The 22,800-nt window shown below is 41.7% G+C and overlaps 2 protein-coding genes across 2 annotated transcripts; both read right to left on the reverse strand.

Moving 5' to 3' along the window:
* Positions 1–1,128: 1,128 nt before the first annotated feature.
* TMEM174 (transmembrane protein 174) lies at positions 1,129–3,053 on the reverse strand. The gene is made up of 2 exons (XM_021531849.3): positions 2,413–3,053; positions 1,129–1,231 (listed from the first exon to the last, which is right to left on the reverse strand). Exons 1-2 carry the CDS (start codon positions 3,036–3,038, stop codon positions 1,129–1,131), a joined length of 729 nt encoding a protein of 242 aa, XP_021387524.1. The 5' UTR covers positions 3,039–3,053.
* Positions 3,054–9,296: 6,243 nt separating this feature from the next.
* TMEM171 (transmembrane protein 171) lies at positions 9,297–22,355 on the reverse strand. The gene is made up of 5 exons (XM_021531848.3): positions 22,113–22,355; positions 17,046–17,136; positions 15,880–16,573; positions 14,907–15,048; positions 9,297–9,861 (listed from the first exon to the last, which is right to left on the reverse strand). The coding sequence occupies exons 3-5, from the start codon at positions 16,508–16,510 to the stop codon at positions 9,633–9,635; spliced, it is 1,002 nt and encodes a 333-aa protein (XP_021387523.2). The 5' UTR covers positions 16,511–16,573; positions 17,046–17,136; positions 22,113–22,355; the 3' UTR covers positions 9,297–9,632.
* Positions 22,356–22,800: the final 445 nt, after the last annotated feature.

A 22,800-nucleotide genomic window follows, 5' to 3' on the forward strand; every position in this document is an offset into this window, starting at 1 on the left:
ATCAAGTCCAAATCTTAAGTGAATGGCCCATATGGGGATCAAACCCAAAGTCTTGGCATTCAGCAACACCATTCTCTAATTAAATGAGTTTATCTCAAATTTCTGTGAATTCCATGCATGGAAGCAAGCTGAACTTGATCAGGAAAGTTTACTACAGCCCACAGTTTTCTAGATACTGGGGGCAATCTGCAGCCTGGGCTGTGTGCCTAAGACCCAAATTCAAATAAGAAGGGACCTCAGAGGTGTTTCACCACAGCCCTCCCACAGCGTGGTGTGCAGCAGCTGTGATTGTCAAAGTCCTTAATGGTGGCAGGATCCCACATCTCTGTTGAGGCTTCATAAAAATGCCATTTTCTTTAGTGACATTAACTTCACAGTTATTAGGACTCCCGGTGGGAGACCATGCTTTGCTTCCCATTGGAGAAGGGAACTGAATTTGATGCATGCAGGATATCTTAGAGATCTATGTGAAAGTTGTCAGAAATCACTGTTTGTTTTCTCTGTTCTGAGAGGCTTTGGTTCAAGCAGGATGCTTCAAAAAAATGCCTACAGGAATGGGTTGTGCAACAAGACTGGTTGTGCAGGTAAAGCAAGCTGAGAAAGTCTAATCTGTAGACTGGACTTACTAATGAGTAAGCTCTTCTAAAGAATCAGACAAAATTAAGACATAAAGTGCACTTTCCTGGATCAGACACTTGAGCACTTTTGAACTTTCCCAAGCAATCAAGAATGAAAATACCTCAAGAAAAAATCAAATATTTTCTAAAGATGCTGAATGTCCAGGAGCAACCATGATCGTCCACATACATCTTGTGTGTTCACAGCTCACCCTGGTTTCAGCAAGTCTTATAATCAAGCTTCTTGTTGGGAATCCTAATATGGATTTAGATCCTTTGCTATTAATAGTTTAGCCATTGAATAATTAATAGCTCTGCTATTAAGCTGCATTGCAAAGAGCTAATGAATCTTAACAGAGAAAAAGGAAGGGGGCAATTAAATATCTTCAGTGATCCTGTGTATGAATATCAAGAACTTGCTCACACTGTCTTATCACACAAGTGTTTAAAGAAAAGATTTTTTGGGATTCTTGCTAGCATCTCTTAGGATTATCTGTTGTCCATGATGATCTTATGAAGAAAAAGGGTATATTTCCTCATAACGTGGAGGTGACAAGTTATTACGGGCATAGTCTTCCAGCAGTCCTTCTGGTTCATCAGAACTGTCTTCTGACCTGAAAAGAGGAAGAGGAGCAGATACAAAAAGAATTTACCAAACACAGAGCACTCACCTAACTTCAGTGTTTCATCCTCTCAGCCTTATCTGGGAAAAGTACCCTCCAGCTTATTGAGAAAATGCTATGAGATTAAGTTTACTGAGATTCAGCTGTTTGCTGTTTTTTCATGAAGTTTAGAAGTGTCAGAAGGTGACTTTTGTCTTCACCCTACCTATGCCTGTCACCCATATTGCTGAGGACAATGGGTCAGTCAGCAGGTTTTTTTTAAAAGACTTTGATAAATGAACTAGCAGTGACTTCTGTTGTAGCAAGGATGTAATTATGAGTAATCCCTATAATTAGAATATTTTTCCTTGGAGGAAAGAACTATATAAAATTATTTTGTGTACAATTTGAGCAGCTCCATACTGCTGTGCAACGTGATTGATATTGTTTATGCCTCAAAACTAGGAAAAGAGGAAGAGAGGACTTTGGTTTCCCAAGACAATGTAGGGTTTTACAGCCTCCTACCATGAGGTCTTTACAATGTTTGGTCTCCTGGCCTAACAGAATGCCAGGACTATTATAAGTTATCAGATTTGAGGAATTATAAGCATGCATGCTAATAATACTGAGACTATAAAAGAGTTATATAAAAGGTGTATTAAAAAAAAGACAAAAAAATCATCTTGGGTATCGTACACATAAAGGATGGTGAAAAATTACTCCTCCCCAGTACTCTGGGAAATATTTGACTTAATATCTCCTTACTAATTTCTCCTTATTTTCAATGGCTGTTAATGTTAAACTTAACACCTCTATGTACTTTTGATTATTTACTTCTAGAGTAACCTCCACATTTTTGAATGTAATGGTTGCTTGTAACTGCTCCAGTGTCTCTCCCTAGAAGTGCCTTTGAAGAATTGAGCATATAGAAAGACTTGTGAATACCCCATTGTTTCCCCAATTTATACTTCACTGAAAACCAAAAGGCATTTATAAGTGAATTTAAATTGTATAAAAACACTTTCCAGGAAAAGTATGTTTCCTCATTCAAGAAAAATTCTTAACAAAGACAAAAAAATGTCTGAGAAGGATAATACCCTGGACTAGCCATAGTTTCTTATGAAAACACACACAGTATTTAAAAAATTCAGAAGCCTGTGTCCAAACACACTAAGTCATTTCAGAAGATGTACCTCTGATTCCTGTAATTCTCTGCAGGATAGTAGCTCTCATCTCCTGCAAAAGCCAGGTTATCCAGGGTGTAGGCAGGGCAGAAGTGAGGAGGACCCGAGGCGAGAAGTGGCGAGGCGCTGGGGGGAGCAGCACCGCAGCAGCTGAGCCCTGGGTGAAGGTAGCCGGGACTCCCAGCGGCGCCTTCCTGGGATGGGTACGGCGGAGGGATGTACTGCACCACCGTGGCACCGTGGAAAGTTATAGGCTGGTTAATGCCGGTGAAGACAAAGGACTGTCCACTTGCAGCCTGGTCAAGTTCCGATGTATACTCCTCTCTTTCTTTACAGGGCTTACATGTAAGCATGTTAAATTTACAAACAGCAATCAGAACAAAAGTCACCCCGACAGACAGCAGAATAGGCCCTAGTAACTGAGTCCACTCCAGGTGAGTAATGCCATCATATTTTATCCATCCCATCACAGTGAAAGTGATCCCCACCAGTCCCAAAAACACACCTGAAAAAAGTAGAGTGGTGCCAGCTTTATCCCCATCTGACACCAGGGCATCAGACCTGCTTGGCTGACAAGGAGTGACAGAAAAGACATTCAAGGAGAAATCTTCTACATTGTTGTTGTTTTGCTCCATTACTGAGTATAACGTACCTTCTCCTTCAAGAGAAAGAGGGCTTGTAAAGGACTTGCCAGAGCATTTAAAGTCGAAGGTTCAGGTTAGTTACACAAGAACTTTGTGTGTGTATGGTTAACAGAGTCCATCATGTGAAAGAATAAACTTTGCTTGAAAGAACAAAGGTCTGGGAATTGAAGCCTGAAGCCATCACAAAAGATTTCTTGAATTACTACTATCACTTCCGAAATGGATTCACCCCTGCATGACTGCCTGTCTCCTTGGGCTTCTTCTTTAATTTAGCACTCATGATACTGTGCTCATTCTGGATAGCAGAAAAAGCAAGCTGAAGTTATTGCAGCTTTTCCTTGGCCCCAGCTAGCTGATGTATCCAACATATGGACAGCGTATGTTTAGTCAGCAGCACTGAATAGATCCTTGCTCTCCACTTCCTGCTCAATTTTCTGCAGGAAAATTCCACATGGCCATAGCTAGGAATGCTTTTCCACGCTCTGAAACATTACATTTATAGTCATGCCTGGACCTCTGCTGCAGCTCATTTTGCAGTTTGTGTTTAAAAAAATAGCAAACTACAGTTCCTGGTATTTTTCTCGGGTAACCACTAGGTGAGCAGGAGGGTAAGTGGCAACAGGATGGTGAGCACTGAGAAGCCTGGGAGAACAATTGGCTGTGGGAGAAAACTTTTCAAGAGAGCCAAAGCTTTCCAGCTCGTTGAAGTAGTAAAATTACCCTATAATTTCCCCTTAATTCTGGACATTTTTTGTTGTAGGTTTTAAGGTTTATAGAGAAAATGCCCAAGTACCCTGAATAGCACATCATTGCAGGAATGAGAAAGCATCTCCTGTAATGCTAAACTTGACAGAGTGAGGAATCTTATCCTGTACTCACAGGTACATAGGACACTTCTTCATATCACAATTAATTGTTCTACTGAACTCCTGTCTCATGTATTAAACAGACAGATTATCGAATTTTGAAATTTTCTGTTTCCTAACAGTTTCAGACTAAAGTAATTGCTGCTGGAGGGTTCTGGTAGAATGTCTTCGTGTAATTCCTTAAGGAGGAAACATCTCCAAATACTCTGCCTGTTTTGACTAGCGTGGCAGGGTACTACACACAGGGCATTGATTACTGCTCATGCAGTAGAACACATTATGCTATTTCCTGCTACCAGTAGTTCTGGGGAAGCAAGCTTATCCTGAGATTTGCAAGATTAAAAATAGCTCTAGAAGTAGAAAGTTTACCTTTTAGACTGCTTCTTCAAAGACAGTAAAAGTACCTTTAGTCTACTGTGCATTCACATCACACTGTGTGACAACAGCTCTTTCTTGGAAAGGGTTATTCACCAAAGTCGGCACCTTTAGAACTGATGATGAATGCAATTGCAGATATCTTTCTCATTTTTTTAGCACATAGACTTTGAGGAATATTAATGCTGGTTTCCTTAAAAAAAAGAAAAGCTGTGAAACTTCCAAACGCAGCATTATTAAGTCACCACTGTCACCCAGGGTGTCAACACATTTTCTGACAAATACACTCAAGATCAGCCTTTCCCACAACACTAAGTCTGGTCAGGATTCTCTGCACTTCTTGAGTAAAGGATCAATCTTGCAATGCAGTGGTTTTGTATGATGACAACTCAATTATAAAGTGCTGAAATACTAGATAAAATTTCCTTGCACTGATAATTACTGCCAAAGTTTAAGTCACCTTTAACCTTACATTTGTTAAACTTCATGGAATGAACTGTTACTGCTCTTTACAAGTAAGATTTTTCCATACCATGAATCATCCTTGCCACTGCTGAATCTTTCAGGCTTTCCAACATCCTTTTAAAAGCAATGCTATATTATAATAGCTGTCTAGGTTATAGTTTATACAGATGTAGTGTCACCTTGCTCCTTTCATTCATTCAAGAACTCTGCAACTACTATTTGCAATGGGATCATGCTGGAGCACTTCCTCAATCCCATTGAATGGTTCTTAGATACTGTCTGGAATCAGAATTTTCCAAGTTGGGTGTTGTGTTATCCCACAGCTGTCTCTTTTCCTCTCGTCTAGGACATGACTTCATGATTGTTGAGCAAGTGCATAGTAGAGATGAAGAACACAGGATTCTTTTTTCATTTCCAAACTTACATGCCACTTGAACTTTTAAAATAGGATTGAAGATACTCTCCATTTGGTGTGCTAGGATCTACATCAAAATTACTCCTTTCCCTGTAAACTGTCCTTTCTCTGTAAGCCAGTTTCTTCTATGCATCTCCATATTTCTCCAATTATTTGTCCAGAGAATGGTAATGCTGCAGTCAGGGAGCTGTCAAGGTTAAGAGATTATGGGATCACACTGATTTTTTTTAAGACCAGTGCTTTTCTTTGTAAGTTAGTGTGTGTTCTGGGGACTCACTTTAAAAAGTCAATTCACTAAATACATCCCTTTTACTTGGTATCACTCTTAAGCAAAAGAATTTTGTGAAACCAAGAAAAATTGGAGTATGGTTTTTCAAAATGAATACTGTTTTCAGATCTCAATATAGTTTTGTTCTCATCTGCTTCAGACCTTACCCTTCAACACAAGCACTGCTTTGCTCTCTGTTCCTCCACCTAATTTTGTATTACCACTGCAAACTTCCCCTGCAGTGATTGCTGGTGGAAGCAGGTGCTCTGTTCTCTAACCCATTTGAAGAGTCATCCTAGTGAACACTGACAGGCTATCACTTATCCCTTTTTTCTTCTCCTTATGTCACCTATTTTTACACAGTTGTTCACATTATCAGCCCCTTGTAGGAAGGTTTTATTTTCTTACATGCCAATTATATAAGCAGGGACTTAGTCAAAGAACATGCAAAAAAAGCTGCATAACACACAGTATTGCACATTGATTAGCTTTAAAATGAGTAAGTACAAATTACCACTCCATAATTTAGGGAGATTAAGGACAGTGGTTCGAGTTAGTGGGACCTTTTCATAGAGAAAAGTAACTGCACATGGTGTCTTTAGTGGAAAATATGAATTACATGTGTAAGAGCAGTACATGAAGAACCACTCTGAGTGGGCCTTTCACCCCTGAACTACTGCACTGCCATCCTCAAAGCACAAATAAATAGTGAGGAGCAGATTCAGCCAGCTGCCCACAATTGCACTTACCAGCAAGATGACTTTATTTTCTCCAGAAAATGCTGTCCTGTGAGTAAGGACACCAAAATGAAGGTTTTACCATGCCTAATTGTTGAGATGCATGCATGGGTGATAGAGGGGGTTGCACTGAAGTCTGGCATGTTCGCTGCAGAAAAGTGGAGATATTGTCACTACAAGTCATGATTCTGTAGAGACAGGATGGAAGTGGGATAAATGAATACAGCAACACAAACCACAAAGGGGAAAGATGGTGTGGGTGCAATCACACCCTTGCGATAGCAAATGCTGCCATCACAAAAACACAGCAACATCGCAAAGACCTGTGCAATCTCAGTTTTTCAAATGAGTTAACTGTTCATTCTTTTAGCTGCTGTTGATGTAGGACGAAAGACTTTTCCTAAAGACATTCATTTATGTTTGTGTGACTCCCTCTCAAATGCAAAGGATTGCAGTGTTGCAGTTAGAAGTAGAGCAATGTCAGTGCAGGCAGCAAGGAAGAAAGACTTTAACTTCAGTTAGAGAGGGCAAGCAATCCTTACCTCCCACTTTGCCTGTTTAAGTAAGTGTGAATCAGTAACCACCTTGACTTGCTCACTAGCATTTGTATGTCAAACACTTAAGCTAACCTTAGGGTAGAAAGAGGGTTATAGCACCATTAGTGGGACAGTAAAGTATCTCACTTCCTCAATAAAAATGCTATTCCGTATTATTTTAAGCTACTTTTATAGTTTTACAAGGTGTTGCTTCCTTTCTAATACAGACATTTCACTCCTACTCCCCGCATAAAAAATTCCTCCCTCTACTGCCATTCACCCAGTGGTAGCCTTCAGTGGTGAGGGCAGACTTGCTAGCCTCTTACTCACATTTTCTGACCTTGCTGCAACAGATTTCAACAGTTGGCAAACACTGATGCACTGGCTGTGTTAACTACTTCAGTGCTGAGCAGTCTGCAGAGAGGCACCAGCACATCTACTGAGTTTTCAAGTAATGATTTTCTAAAGTCAAAAGTAAAAGATGCTTATACAGCTGTAAACTGATCTATTTCCTAAGCATCTTCTCAAAATCCTAGAGAGATAAATTCAGTTTTCAATCCTTGTTTTCAGGGGTAACATCCAGCCTTCTCAGGAAACTCAGATGCTGAGTCTGAAGCCACTTTCTGAACCATAGTTTCTGTAAAGATTGCTTTTTTAAAAGTAAAGTGATCTGTACTGAAGACTCTGCAGTAGATGTTCCAAATACAGTAACCTTGAAGGAAAACAAGATTATGTCTGTTACAGAGAACTCAGATACGGCAACATATTTTGCTTGATTTGTCTGGTCTCTTGGGTACATCTTGGGAACAACTGACTGAGCAAATTGAAGGCAGAAGAAGAGCTTGATACTTTTTCAGTTTACCACCAGAGGTAACTGATTTTTTTTTAAGATGGTGAAATTTTTCCAGATTTATGAAAACATGTTTTGATATTTAGCCTTTTCAGAAAATGAGTGTTCTGAACAACAGGATAAAGCTAACATGTTGCATGGGATCTTTCCAGTAAAATACCCCAGCTTCTGTTCTTGTTATATGATAGAAGGATAAATTGAGAGAGAAACAAGCACCTTAGACATGTGCAAAGCTTTGTACACACAAATCATGTACAGTAGTGAGTCCCACTGTTTAAACAGTAGGAGAAAAAACTTGAAAAAATAATCAGAGAGATGGCAAATTATAGCTTGTGTTGCAGATTGCATGTAAGGAGAAACATCCTTGAAAAACTCACTCTGTAAAAAATGTTTGAGAAAAAAGGACAAAATCCCTACTGGCTTTTGTGGATTCCCTTTCTTCATACAGACATTTCTAATGGCTGAGTCATGCCAGTTTAATCAGCTCCTACATGCTAAATCCCCCTCTGTGCCATATTTGCTCATTACTCTGCATGCATAAGCCCCTCAGCTCTATTGCTGGCTAAATATACTTCCCTCACTGGCTGGTTTGTTTTTTGTGTGGGTGCATAAAGAGCTGTCCTAGCATAACTGATGGAATAACATAGAATTGGAAATAAATGGCAAATGCAAGAGCTCCTGAACATTTCTCTAAAGCAGTCAGCAGATGAGAGGCATGTTCATAGCAAGATGACACAATGCAATCACCTTTCCCTGGACACAGGAGGGAATTTAAGTTCTTAATTCATAGTCTGGCATCCTGTTACAGTCAAGTTCTTTGAAATTCAGCATGGCAGAGGACAAGTGAAGGTGTAACTGAGGTCCCAAAGCACATAGTTCAGACTCAGCTGAGCAATTCAGAGATCACTCTTCCAAAAAGTTTTAATGCTGGCACATTCACCAGCCTGAACCAAGCCCAAAGTGTAGCCCTGCCACTTTTCTGGGCAGAGAATCCGATCTGTTTTTCTCAAACAGCATTCAGAGCAAGTTGTAAGATGCCAAAGATAGCAGCAACTCAGTTCCTCCTAATCATCTTTACCTACTACGAGCTAATCCTTCAGTTTGGAAACAGCTGCAAACAAACATAAAATAGAATTAGAACCTCCACCCTGAAGGCAAGCCACTACCACTACCCTAGGGTTGCAGCAGGATGGAACAGCTAAGAGGGCTGTATTTCTGAAGGATCTGTCAAGTGTTATGTCAGTTAAAAACATTTGTTGCATGGGTTTCCACAAAACTGCCTCTCCTGCATCTGCTGATGAGTAATGTCTGCACCTCAAAAATACCATTGCTTTGTGGTGCTCACTCGCACACAATAAGCAGTCCTTGTATAATCCATGAATAATGATATAAACCAGCAGAATAATGCCCCTGAAATCAGTTGTCACCACAGTTAAACTGTTAGCCTATTATCTATCCTCAGGGCTGCCACTGGGCTCTTAACTGCAGCTAAAACTGATTTTCCTAGGGATTATACTTACATAAGGACCAGAGATAGCCTAAATATGGAGTGTTTGTTACCAGGCAGACCAAAAGGTAACTACTGTGGCTCTTCATAGCATCTTTGGCATCTTCATAGCAATCTTAACATCCCTATATGTGAATGCTCCTTGAGTATTTGTAAAGGTCATAACTTTGCAAACAAGTATTTTCCATAAAAGTCATGTAAAAATAGAAATAAAAACACTTCCTAATTAATTTCTTTGGAGCTCCAAACAGATTTAATTGAAATAATCAAAAAAGTTGGTTTCTACTTAGTAGCTTCATTATAAAAAGAACAGCTATAAATAGAAATTGAAGCTGTAACAGAACAAGATGAGTGTTTAATGTTCTTGCAGTGAAATCCCTTCAGACTACTTTAGCAGAGGCCCAAGCCTTCTCTAGGTATTTCTTGAAATCCAAGTTCATTGTTTATTCTTCCTGATGAAAAATTAGACACAGCCAACATTATTACTTTTATTACAAAATGTAAATAAATTCGAAAATTGTAAATCTGTGTACATTTTATTAAAAATTAAGTGAACTGTCAGTCCTTTACGAGCTGGTGTCAGATGTGGCTAAGAAAATAGATGAAAAAGATAAGGAAGAAGATGGCGAATATTCATTATTTGTTATTGATGCTTTCTCTTCATATTTTGGTGGTGATTCAGAAGAAAGGTATACCACTGGTAAAATATCTGAAGGTGAGCTGCTTCCAGAAATTGCATATATGGATTCATAGTCTCTAACAGCAACTGTTCTTTCATCATCAGCAAGCTGTGCTCTATAAAACACAAAACTATGTATTAGCATAATTCATTTATCTACAGTGAGTGAAATTTGACTTGATTTATATAAACATACATACATGCACACACTTCCTAAAAATCCCTGAAGCAAAGAACTTGCATAAGCATTAAGATTTCATTCTGTGGGCTACATTATGACTATATGAAAAGTCTATAATTTCAGAGGGGAAGGGCAAAAGAAGCTCCCTTCTAACCTTTTAGATCACCAGTCACAGCCTGGCTTATGGGTATTAGCTGCTTCTGGCTGTGCTGTTTCAAAATCTCACTAAATCTTCTTCTGATCCCTAGCTCATATCTTCCCTTTTGTAGTGTATCACATACACACAGTCTCTTTCTTTTATAAAAGACAGTTTCTAGAATTAGAACTGCATCCAAAAAAAAAAATCATAATCCCTTGTTGGGAAGGATGGATAAATATAATTATTCATAATAGTATAGCCAGGATGAAAACAATCCCCCCTGCTGGCTGGACACACCCTTACCTACAGATAGGTCCAAAAGTCAAATGGACTGTTCCATCTCAACCCCCAAAATGTATGGTTTATCCCACACCTGTAACCCTCCCTTGAAACATCAGGTGTCTGTGACCCCATTGCCCAAGTCTTGTTCCAGCCCACCCTGAAGTCCCCTGATAAGGGGTCTCAGAGGGGCCAGATGCCCTCTTGGAACTTCCCCTCTCTTGGATCTTCCCCCCTCTTAGGACCTCCACCCTCTCCTAGAGCACCCTCTTGTCTCTCCCCTCCCCCATCCCTCCAAGCAAGACCTTTCACCATCCCTAATAAACCTTATATCCTAAGAGCAGCCTTCTCTTGTCTCCATTCATCAAAGCCATCCTGGAGCACAGCACTCCCTACAATCCCTAGCCTTTTGAGATTTTACATGAAAGGCAATCAAACTTTTACTAGGCCCTCCAGCAATCCATGGCAGACATAAGGAATTCTATTCCCACTCATAGCTGGAGAAACAGAAGCAACTGGACACGACCAGACTGCAAAGCTCACAGTGACATTGAAGGTGAGCAGCCAAGTATTCCCTGTCCTCCTCTAACCATCACAACTGGATCAAAATTGGTTGAACCCACATTGTTCTGGTACTTTGCTCATCTCACCCTGGAGCTGGCCCTCAGCATATTGCTTCAGCTGCTTCCCAAGAAAAGGGAAGACCTGCTTGCTCGTCATTATTCACTCCCAGAGCTGACTCATACATCTGTATCCATATAAATGCTGAGTGAGGAGTACAAATACAGAGTACAGGCACCTCATCTTCAATGCTGTTACTGGTCTGTGAGCATTTTCAAAGGAGAGAGAAATACTACAAGACAAATGCTGAGCTGCTACGTAACAGATTGCAGGAAGAATGCAAGCAATTCTGGGATAAGACCATGACTCAGTTTACTAACAGCCCTCTCATCCAGCACAGGCTGCAGCACAGTGCTTGCTGACAGAACACTGAGCAATGGATCCAAGAGGCAAATCACCTTTGTCCAGTAGCCACCAACATATGATACGTGTATCCCCTGCCATATTTGGGATCTTCAGCCACGGCACTCTTATGAAGAACAAGGCTATTGCTTCTCTTCTATTAAAGTGCTCAGGAAGCAACTTGCACTAGTCAAGATGCCCTGACTGCTAACAAGTGCTGAGCCATAAGAGAGCAGGATTGAGTGAAACCCCCAGAGGTGGTATCAGCTCAGCAGATCTTTGTGAGGACACTGGGAAACATGGAAGGGCAACAGCTAGAGCATCCCCATCAGAAAACACCACAGGGCAAGGTCAGGCTTGGGTTCTTTATCCAAGCCTGAGGTGCTTTATCCACCCCACTAGATACTATCCCAACAAACTGCCTCTTTGTGTACCTATGTTCACAAAACAAAGAAATCCACACCAGCATGAAACCATACCCACATGATTTTCCAACAGTTCCAGGGATGGTGACTCCACCACTTTTCCTGAGCAGTCTGTTCCAATGCTTTACTAACCTCTCCACAAAAAAATCCTTGCTTAATGACTAAGATAAAACTTTCCTGGCACAGCTTAAGGCCATTTCACCTTGTCCAGCCACTTGTTATGTGTCCCTTGCTTCAGTTCCAGTTTTACTTTGGTCTTCCTCATGGCCTCCCTACAAAACTGTGCTTCATCTCTAAACTCTTCCTAGGTCACCTTTCTTTCCCTTAACTTGACCAGCAAGTTCCAACTCACTCATGCCAGTCTCTTGTCCTCCTTGTCTGATTTCTAACTCCTGGGGATTGCCAGTTCTCACATTCTGTGGAAGAGTTGCTTAAAGATCTGCCAGCTCTCTGGCAGAGAGAAAGAAGCCAGATCTTCAACTCCCCTGTCCCCGAGGGCAGTCTGTCAGGGGATCCCACTGACTAGGTTCCCAAAGGACTGGAAGTCTGCTTTCTTAAAGTTCAAGAGCTGAACTTCCACTCCTGACCCAAGCCCTGTCCCTCATGCACACTCCACCAGTGCATGATCCCTGCAGCCCAGGCTGCCTCCAGTCCTGGTGTCCCAGTTAGCTCGCTTGCATTGGTGACCAACAGATCCTGTAACACATTCCCTCTGGCAGGGGTGTCTGTCACCTGGCTCAGGCAGTTATCCTCCACACATTCCAGCAGTCTCCTGCATTGCCACAGCTCTCCAAGCTGCTTTTCCAACAGCTGCTGGGGTGGCTGAGATCCCCCTGCAGGACACGACCCTCGGGCACAGTGTCTCCTGTGCTGGAGCAGGAAGGTTTGGTCAAGGGGCTCCCCTTGGCCAGGCAGCTGTAGCAGACCCCAGCCAAAGGTTCCCTTTGCTGCCTCGCTCTCTGACTCCTACCCACAGGCTTTCCACCTGCCCATGGATATTCTTCAGGGACAGCTTTTCACATTCAATCTATCTCTTGCTGTAAAGAGCAATCCCTCTGCCTCTTCTTTTCGTCTCTTCTGAATAGCCAGCAGCTATTAAACATCACAATCCAGAAATAGGATTCATGCCACAAGATTTCAGGAATGGCAACAAAGTCATAGCCTTCCAGCAGCACAATGGCTTACACTTGCTTTGGCTTGTTGCCCATGCTGTGCAGTTGGTGTAAAGGCACCTTAGCTGAGATGAGATGAGCCACGCTGGCTCCCCAGAGGAACATCCCTTAGTTCATTTGAGATAGTTCTCCAGTGTTTTCCTCCTGGCTTCTGTTACCTTAGAAGCCCTTGGCTCAACTGCCTAAGACTGTAAGTGTTCCAATGTAGCCAGCACACTCCAGATTCAGAAGCAGAGGATCCCTGCAAGCATCTTGCTCTTCTAATCTTTGCCTCCCACTCCATAGTTTGCCAGCAACAAGTCACTTATTGACCCCTCCCCTAGAACAGAGGATTTAGATGCCCTGGTCCCACTGGCCATACTACTGTTGATACAAGCCTGGATGCAACTGGCTGCCTTGGCCACCTGGGCACACTGATGGCTCGTGTTTAGGGGGTGTTGACCACCATTCCTAAGTCCTTTCCTGCCAGACAACTTTCCACACACTCATCATCAACAGCAGTGATGGTGCTTCCAACTGTTACCAAATAGGTTATATTTCAGTAAGAGGTCTTACGCAGCAGTAGGGGAAGATGTTGGAAAATTCTTTTAACTTTAGTGCAATAAGTGTACTATCCCTATATTCATAGCTAATGCTTAGTTTTGTCCAGTGCTTAGTACAAATACAGAGACTATTGTTAATTCTCTGCATCTCGGACTAATAAGTCTTGCTCCAATTAATGCTTCCTTATATCAGTGATTAATATCTAGTAGCTGATAACTTAGTTTTGAGAAAAAGGATTGTATGTCAGAGCAAAGAATAGTAAGAGAAGTACACTATGACCTGATGACTGATTTGAGACACTCTCAAGGAGAAAAGATTCATCAGAAGATCTGGAACCATATACAAACAAGTCCATGGAAATAATTAGCACATGTATATATATCCAAGAAATGTGATGAATATGTATTAGTTTCAGGACTATAGCCAGGTCTGTTAGGTTAGAAAGTATACATGCTGTGTGAATTACCCATGCCTCCAGCACTGCTAATACACTGATGCTGGCTTTGTAACCTAACAAATTGGTTAGAGTTTATTTCCCAGTTTCCAGTGATACAATGTTGCATGCACAGTCTTGTTAATTAAGGTAATTAAATTTTACTCCCACATAACTTTACTGTCTCACAGCTGAAACCCAGGCTGATATAGGACCATTCTAAAGATATTCTACCAAGTAATTTCTGAATCATTAAGGGCCTGAAAATAAGTTAAGGACTCCTGACATATGACACCTATCTCTGACTTCTAGTATGTGACCCTTGCAGTGACCTGTTTTACCCTCAAGTTAGCAGCTTACTGGTGGTAACTCACAGGGGATAAATAACCCTGCAAGTTCTTGTGGCACAGGCAAGTCTTTGGTAAGTTAGCAGTTCCTGCTCCCTGAGTCTGGTGGCGTCAATATTGGGCAATTCTGTTATAATCCATGTATGTAAGGATAAGGTGCAACATCTTGCAGCCTCCCTTATCAGCATGCTGGAGCCTTCTGTGATACCAAGGAATCCTTTCATCTCAAAACAAGACAACAGCAGGAACAAGGTAGACCAGCACAGCAGGTCTCACTTCCTCAAGGCAGAGATAAGGGACACAGGAGAACTGAACACACTAGCAGATAAAGTAACATTCTCAGTGTCTGTGTGTAGGTGTCATAGGGTCCTAAAATTTGTCAGTGGCACCTCCTCTTGGATAATCTTTGGGAGAAATCTACTATGGGGCATTGATTTAAGGACTTCAGAAATTCTTTCCAGTCATAAACATTTAATCCTCATGAAGGACACTCTACAGTTTGTGTTCCCCTAGTATATGACAGTATTTTAATGCCATTTCAAGTAAATTATCTGAAATAAATTGCACTAGAAAACTCTGACATGCTTAGTAGTTAATTCACAGCAATTATGTAAGAACAGGGTCTTGGATACTTAAAGAAACAGCTCAGATTTCTAAAATCAGAAATGAACACTCTTACCCATCACTGAAGATAGAGTGGTATGGTGGTGGATTTTCACTTGTAGGCAAAACACTTGACATAAGACAATGAGTCACAGTTGGTGACATAGGGTCAGCAAAATAAGGAGGCGGTGGGGGTGGAAATACCATCACAGCATCACCTAGGGGAAAGAACACCAGTTACTACTTCTGAACATCTGAGCACCTCTGGTTATATTAACAGCATCCTATAACTTCTATTTGCCTAGCTTTTAAGATAAATGATCCCACATACATTTTAAGGATAGGAAAATATTTAGTTTCCCTCCCAAAAATAAGTCATTCTAAGTTTCTCAATAAGTACTGCAGTGCTATAACAGAAGTCATTAATGGCTCTGAAAATTGATTTTGTGCACTGTGAGTTCCCCTACTAAGTTACTTGTAGTTCAAGGCATGCTAACCACAACTATTGATACACAGTTCACTATTTCAATATATTGTACAGCAAAAAATCTACCAATTTCCACTCTGTAATTTAAGAGTTTAAAACTTGTAATTATATCTCTTACAATTGAGAATGTGGCTACAATTAAAAAAATACAATACATTGGTTACAGATCAGAATCTTCTGTTTAAGGATCAGAGCTCAAGGCTAAAATAGATTTTAAATATAGCCATAGAAGTCTGTGATCTGCAGTGTCAATTACACAGTTTGAGAACAGAATTGGGTTAGACTCATTTGTGCCAGGTCATGTTGCTTTACACAGTCAGACCTTACTTTTTATTCCAAAGAGAGATTCTGCCTTTTGAGAAAGGTAACTGAATTGACCATACAGAAAGCACATGAGACAAAATAACATTATTCTATTTCTTCTGTCCTGACATGGCAGAACTGACATGCTTAGAGCTTATACTAAGTAATAATAATAATTAAGTAACACCCAGATATAAATTATAAGTGGGAAAACCCCCTCACTAATTACCAGTGTAAAGTTCCAACGTTTTTTACTCACCTACTGTAACCTGAAAGGATTCAGGGCTCTGAGGATGTTCTTCACTTTCATAGGAGTCTTCATTGATATTTATGTTTTGCTTCTTTTTAACATGAGCTATCACGAAGAAACACAACCCAGTGAGCACAATCAAGGGTCCCAAGATTTGAAGTGACAGGAATCCACAGCCCTGGAGGTCTTTGTCAGAAGTGCCAGTGTGGTTGAGCTGTATCGTATGCCAGACAGGGCTGCAACCAGGTACCCAAATGCCCAGGACACTAATTAACATTCCACTAGTTAAAAACAGGAATCCAAATATGAGAAACTGGGCAAACTGACAGTTCCCACGACAAAAAACAAGGCTGTACACCTGCTCATTTTGCAATTGTCTTTGTCTTATATACATCCTGGCCCTTGATCGTGCCAGTAAAACACAAACCAGTCCAGCTACAGCCAGCACTGGCCCAGCAGCCTTGAGGACCTCGTTACAGTCACTGAAGCTTCCAGATGGACACGACTGGAGAATAAAGACTGAAAGAAAAAATCCAGCACAGAGCAACACAGCTCCAAAAACAAAAAGGAAAAAAATAAGTTTCCCATGTTGTCCATTACTTCCTTCACCTCCTGGTGCAGGGACAGCCACCGGATACATTGCAACAGAATCTCCTCAAGCAGATGAGTTGTTAGAATTAAACGGCAGCAAACTACAGTAGATCTGTGAACATGAAAATACAAAAACTAAAAGAAGAAAACAACCCAGCAAGATTATCTACATTATATTCCTTACTTGCAAATTTGCTATTCAGCCTTTATTGTGTATGCTCCTGTATTTTCTATTTTGCAGTACCTCCACTATGGGTTACAAGGCCTACTCAAGTTTGCTTGATGTTAAATATCAATGGAAAGACAGAACTTGCTTTACAGTTTGACTTAAACATACTGTAACTGCTGTTGCACAGCTAAATTAATTGTTTCTTTAGAGAAATAGTCTTATGATTAATGGGATCTTATTTTGAAAGAATGAATATTTGGAACAAGGACAGGTTAGCTTTCCCTGTGAAAAGAGAAAGCTGCAGGAAATTTTGGTGCTGAACTGCAGGAAGTGACAGCTTGTGAGAAAGAGCATGTTAATGCAAATGAGCAATGACTACTGGACTTCTTAACCAAGTAAATCTTCTATTACATACCTTCTCAAAGCATATAAATCTTGTTTCTCTTTCCACAGGCAGTAAAGACCTCTCTGCTTCTCTCTTTCAATAAGCTTCCTGTCCCATGCTGCTGCAAAAGCAAATATTGAGATTATTTCTGGTTCTCTTCTGAAATAATAAAACAAAAAAAGAAAATTGAAAAAAACATTCTAAAGACCAGTTCAGGTCTGATTTAATAGTGAGAGCTGGTAAGCATAGTGCTGCCACATTTCCTTTCAACTCCCCCTACTTCTGAGAACTTTGCCTTTGCTCAAAACAACTTTAAAAAGAAATTAATGAAGGTGACTTCCAGAAGGCTTCTGAGCCCACAAGACTCTAGATTCAGAAGTAAAATAGAAGAAAACAAAACAGTTTTGAGGCCAATAACAGCCCCTATGGTAATACAGATAACAAATCAGCCAGATGTGGATTTACTGGGGCAAGGGAAGCCTAACTGAGAGTTAGGACAGAGTTCCAGTCAGTGAGCCCTAGTACAAAAGAAATAAACTCTGCTGTTACCTACAAGGAAGTTTCTGCTGCTCTGACACTGTGGCCTGCAGAGCAAGATGGACACCAGCCACCAGATGGTGACTACCAGCCACAGAAATCTTGGCTAATATCCATCAAAAGCCAACCTGAAATGCAGGGAAAGTTCAGACTATGGAAAACAAGTCTCACGGATAGACCACAAGAAAGCTGTTCCCTACCAAGTGCAGGAAGTACTTAGGTATGCTTGTGCTGCGGTGTTCTGACACTGCCCTCTTCCCCTCATCAGCAGTCTCTCATGACAGACAATTCCGTAGGGACTGGTGGAGTTTGTCACAGATGGAAGCATGGAATCTGCTTAGTTACTGCTGTTTGTTAGTTAACCTTCAGCCTTGTCACTACCAGCTTCTACTGTTCTGCTACTAATTCAGATGACTTGAAGATAAAACATCAAATTAGCTTGGATCCTCCTTACATATGACTCTGGTACACTTACTCCACAAGAGAAACAAGGTATTTTGTGATTTCTGTAAGCAAACTGCTGAACATGTGTCAGCCACAACAAGGTTTGTGTCACTCCCCAGTAAATGCAGTGCCCACCAGGATGAAAACAAAACACAATCACAGAACCCACCAGTGACTCAAACACATAATTATTTACCTGCAATGCAAGACAATCTATTGAGTCACTACTCAGCCACTTTTAAGAGTAGAATCCAATTAAAGCACTGGCTGAGCAGATACATGAATGATGAAATTATTACACATTCTACTGCTGAACATCAAAGCAGACCCCCCAAGAGCACAGGAGAAAGCAGAGTACATCATGCAGGTGAAAGGCTCAATAAGCACAAGATCTGAGGCAAGGAAACACAGCAAGAAGGCCACTGAAAGAAGCAACCAAGTCTCTTAGCTGGCCATCTTCAACAGCAAAACTGAGGGACCACCCCTTAATGCATCCCATTACTGTGCGCAGTTAACTTGTAAACTATGACTGCTAAGTGCTTCTTCAGGTTTGTGAATTCAGTCTACTGAAAACCCTCTACTAAGATCAGTTTGAAAAACTGCTAACTGAAGGTCCCTTGGTAGAAAAGTCAGAATCACTCTGGGGAGGGGAGGGGGGGAAGTTAAAAAGAGCACTAAAGATAGGACAGCATGTCACAGACAAAAAAAAAAAAAGCCAGCCAAAAAAAAACAAAACAAAAAAAAAACCAAACACACACACAAAAAAAAAAACCAAAACCACAAACAAACAAGAAAAATCCCTAAAAAAGTTAACCTCTCCTGGCTGATTTCACTCTGAAGACCTTTAGCCCAGCACACTTTCAATATTGCATGAGCTGTAGTCACTCTGAAGGCTCCACTTCTGGGCAGAAAAACATAGTCTGGGATGATCACCTCTTTGATTTCAGTGGTCTTTACTAAGTAAATAAAATTTGTTCTGGTAACTGCATATGCCCCATTCTCATAAATTATCTGAGCTGGCTCAGGTTTCCTGATTTACTAAATGCACATAGCTGAGTAAAACACTTCTGAAACAAACACACACACACACACACACATACATAAATCCCAGCAAAGCCTGGTTTCAGACACAACCATCTTGAGATACTTTTCTGCTGAGGCACATTAACCTTTATAACACCATCACTCTACAGAGAACTCTGAATCCTTTCTTTCCAGTTCCCTCTAGGGAAGAAAACACAGTCTTAAATACAAGCATATTAAAACAAAGTAAGATAATGTGAAGGCAAAAAAAAAAAAAAAAAAAGTAAACTAGTGAACTCAAATATATATCCATTACAAAGAAAAATCTAGAGACTTGTACATTTATTCCAACACAGTGCCTGCTTCTCTACCACCAATCTTGCTATGACATTAAGCTAAAACACACATTCGAAATAAAGCATGTAAACATTTTCTTCATTCTTTCAAGACACAAAGAAGGAATATTCAGAACAGTTTGTTATGGCTTTGAAGATAAAAGCCACAGATTTTATGCTGGAAAATCCAAGGCAGGACTAATTTTTATTTACATTACCATGAAATTTTATCAGAAAATTAATTTCCTGTGTTTCAAGAAAAAGTATTTTAACAAAGAGGCAAGTATTTTATTGTCTATGTGCTTGAAATACTGCCACTAGATCTCATATCTACACAGGCATATGGATGTAAAGGAATTTTCCCTTCATATTAAACTCAAATCTGAAAGAAGATATGGAAATAACAGCTTAGAGACCATTAGAACATAATCCAATAGTGTAGAGGCCCTTAAGTATGACAGGAAAAGGGAACTGGAAACATAGCTTATAAAGAAGTCTGGTTATAAACTTAAATGACATTGTGCTTTACCTTTTTGTAAATCAGGCCTATGCCAGGTATATACAACAGGAAATAACTTTACAATTTCTTGTAATTTTTCTGTGTAACACTTGTATTACAACTTTCATATTACAGAAAAATTTTAAAATACTTCCACTACAATTCTTCTTGAGTCTTCAGAGTTCATATTTTTGAAGATTTCCACTGCAAACACCAGGGCTATGAATTTAGTCACCCTTAATATTATGAAATTTGATAGCTTCATGCAGACATTATGAATTCAGGAACAGAATTAAAAGAAAAGTACTGGAAGAATTAAAATACTGCTGCACCTCTGTTTTATCCTTCCCAGAGTAGGTCCCATTCTCCCTCTTGTTGCTTGCAAAAGCACACAAATAATTCCATGCAGAAGTTTCAGGTCTAGTCTGTGTTATTTCAAAAACTATAATACTCTGCCAGTTGTAGTCCACAATGGAAATCCCATTGGAATTTATAAGCCATCCTTTTCAAGGTCTTCAATTTTCCTATTTTTTTACCTATGCTTCCAAGTTTTGAACCACTACTGGGAAGTTGCTGCTGTACAATTATTTTTGTGATATTTTATTTTTTTCCCTGGGTTTCAAATTAAACCATGACTCCTTATTGGTCAAGCTACTTGTATGGAAAAATGTTCTCAACTTCAGTCTGTTTAACTTCCATATCAAAACATGAATGGCTCCCTGTGTCTGAATTTCCTTTTTTGTTCACATCTGCTTCTGTACCCATACCATTTTCTTAATTAAATCCCAGTTTCCTCCTGAATTGGACTCTCAACTTGGCATTCAGAGACACTCATCCACGAGTAGAGCTGGTTAAACTAAATTGTAATGCGTAACCTTCATTCCAACACTCTTCCCTCTCCACGGTGTTTTTAACCACTTATTTGAAGAGCTAGTGGGAAATGCCCAACAGGATGTACTGTCAGTTTTCTACTTTTAAGATACAAAACTACAAGCAGTAACAAATTCTGAGATGCCAAATACATGCAATTTGGCCTCTTATGTATGCAGCAATAATTAGTACCTGATAATGCTCTTGTCTCGAGAATGTAAGACTCAGATATCATAAAAGATTTCAAGGTTTAGACAGTGTGTATAAAGATTCCTAAGCTGGGAGTAGATGCCACAAGAACTCTGCACATAAGGGTCAACAAAATTATTGTTTCAGTTTACAGTATAGGAAGAGTAGTGCTGTGTTGTTATTTATGATCATTGCAGGTGGGGCAGGAGCCACCTGGAGAAGTACTGGAAAGCAGCTGCAGTAAGAAATTCCAGAAAGTGGGATGAACCCTGCCACTCTCCAGAGACATGTGCACCAGGGATCTTTCTCACCACACATCAGCACAAATCAGGGATTCTGACTGTGCCAGACAGAGCTGCATTCTGCAAAGCTGCCAACTCCTGTCCCTGCAGACTACAAGAGAAAAGCAGCTACAGTGAAAGATGTGCCACAAATGTCCCTTACTCACTTCACCAGGAAGAATACTGACACCATAGTCGGACAGAAGGACCCCAAAAGTCTCTCTAAACAGCAAGGAGCTTGCAAAGCAAAGCTTGGTAAGCCATTGATTAGATGCCATGCAGGCAATTAGGACAACACACAGATTCAATAATGAGCTCTGAAGGGTCCCATGCTCGTTGGTGGGATGCTTTTTCAGGACACACTAATGGCACACAAGAGCTGCGGCAAAGCAGCTCCTGTATTCTGGACAATCTGCAGGGAGACTAGGGATAAAGCGGACAGATACTGTTAACACCAGAGGTGATGTTTTGCAAACAAGTAACACATGACAGACCAGTTTCTAGAAATTCACAGGAAGGTCTGTCTCAGGGGGCTGATACATCTCAGAACAGCAAAAGGCACAAATCAAAACGACTTACAGATCTCTGACCAAAGGACAGGCCACGGTGACTATCAGGGAGATGCAGGGCTCCAAGAACTATTTAAAGCCATCCTGTCCCAGTTTCCTGAGGCTAGCCTGGGGCATTAAGCCAGACAATTTAACGGACAAGCAATTAAGCTCTACTCCATTTAGGAAAAGCAGCATTCCATGGCATACCCCTCCTCACGCACCAGCCCCATCAGGTAGAGTCTATTCTCAGTCACAGTAGGATCTTCAGGAAGATGAGCCATGCCCCAAAAGCTGCCACGCATCCTGTCGGAGCAAGAAGCGATGCAGGGCCACCTCTCCGTGACGGAGCAGCACCTGAACCTCCTCACCTGTACGCCAGCATCAGCCACGAGAGTACTGCACGCCAGAACAGCTGCAGAAGCCCCGTCAGAGATATCCCAGCCTCACTCAGGGATGGCCTGGAGGCAGCGCTGGGGAAGCAGTGTGGGGAGAAGACAGGATTACACCCGGGTAATTCCCACGCACGGCGGACAGACGAACGCAGGGGAATGGCGGCGGGGCGCGGCGGAGCGGCCGCAGGAGGAGCCGCCCGGAATCGCCGCACACGGCCGCACCGCCCCGGGGCGGCGAAGAGCTCCAGCGCCCCTCCCTTACCGGGCGGCGCGGCCGGAGCCCGATTTGAGCGCCGGCGGCGGGGCCGGGCCAGCCCCGGGGAGCGGAGCGGCGGCACCGCCCCTCCCTGCCCTGCCTGCCCTGCCTGCCCTCCCTGCCCTGCCCTGCCCTGCCCTGCCCTGCCTGCCCGGCCCTGCCCTGCCTGCCCTGCCTGCCCTGCCTGCCCTGCCCTGCCCTGCCCTGCCCTGCCTGCCCTGCCCTGCCTGCCCTGCCCTGCCCGGCCCTGCCCTGCCTGCCCTGCCCTGCCCTGCCCTGCCTGCCCTGCCTGCCCGGCCCTGCCCTGCCTGCCCTGCCCTGCCCTGCCTGCCCTGCCTGCCCGGCCCTGCCCTGCCTGCCTGGCCCTGCCCTGCCTGCCCTGCCCTGCCTGCCCTGCCCTGCCCGGCC

The sequence above is a fragment of the Lonchura striata genome, chromosome Z (genome assembly GCF_046129695.1).
Source record: "Lonchura striata isolate bLonStr1 chromosome Z, bLonStr1.mat, whole genome shotgun sequence".
Classification (NCBI taxonomy): domain Eukaryota; kingdom Metazoa; phylum Chordata; class Aves; order Passeriformes; family Estrildidae; genus Lonchura; species Lonchura striata.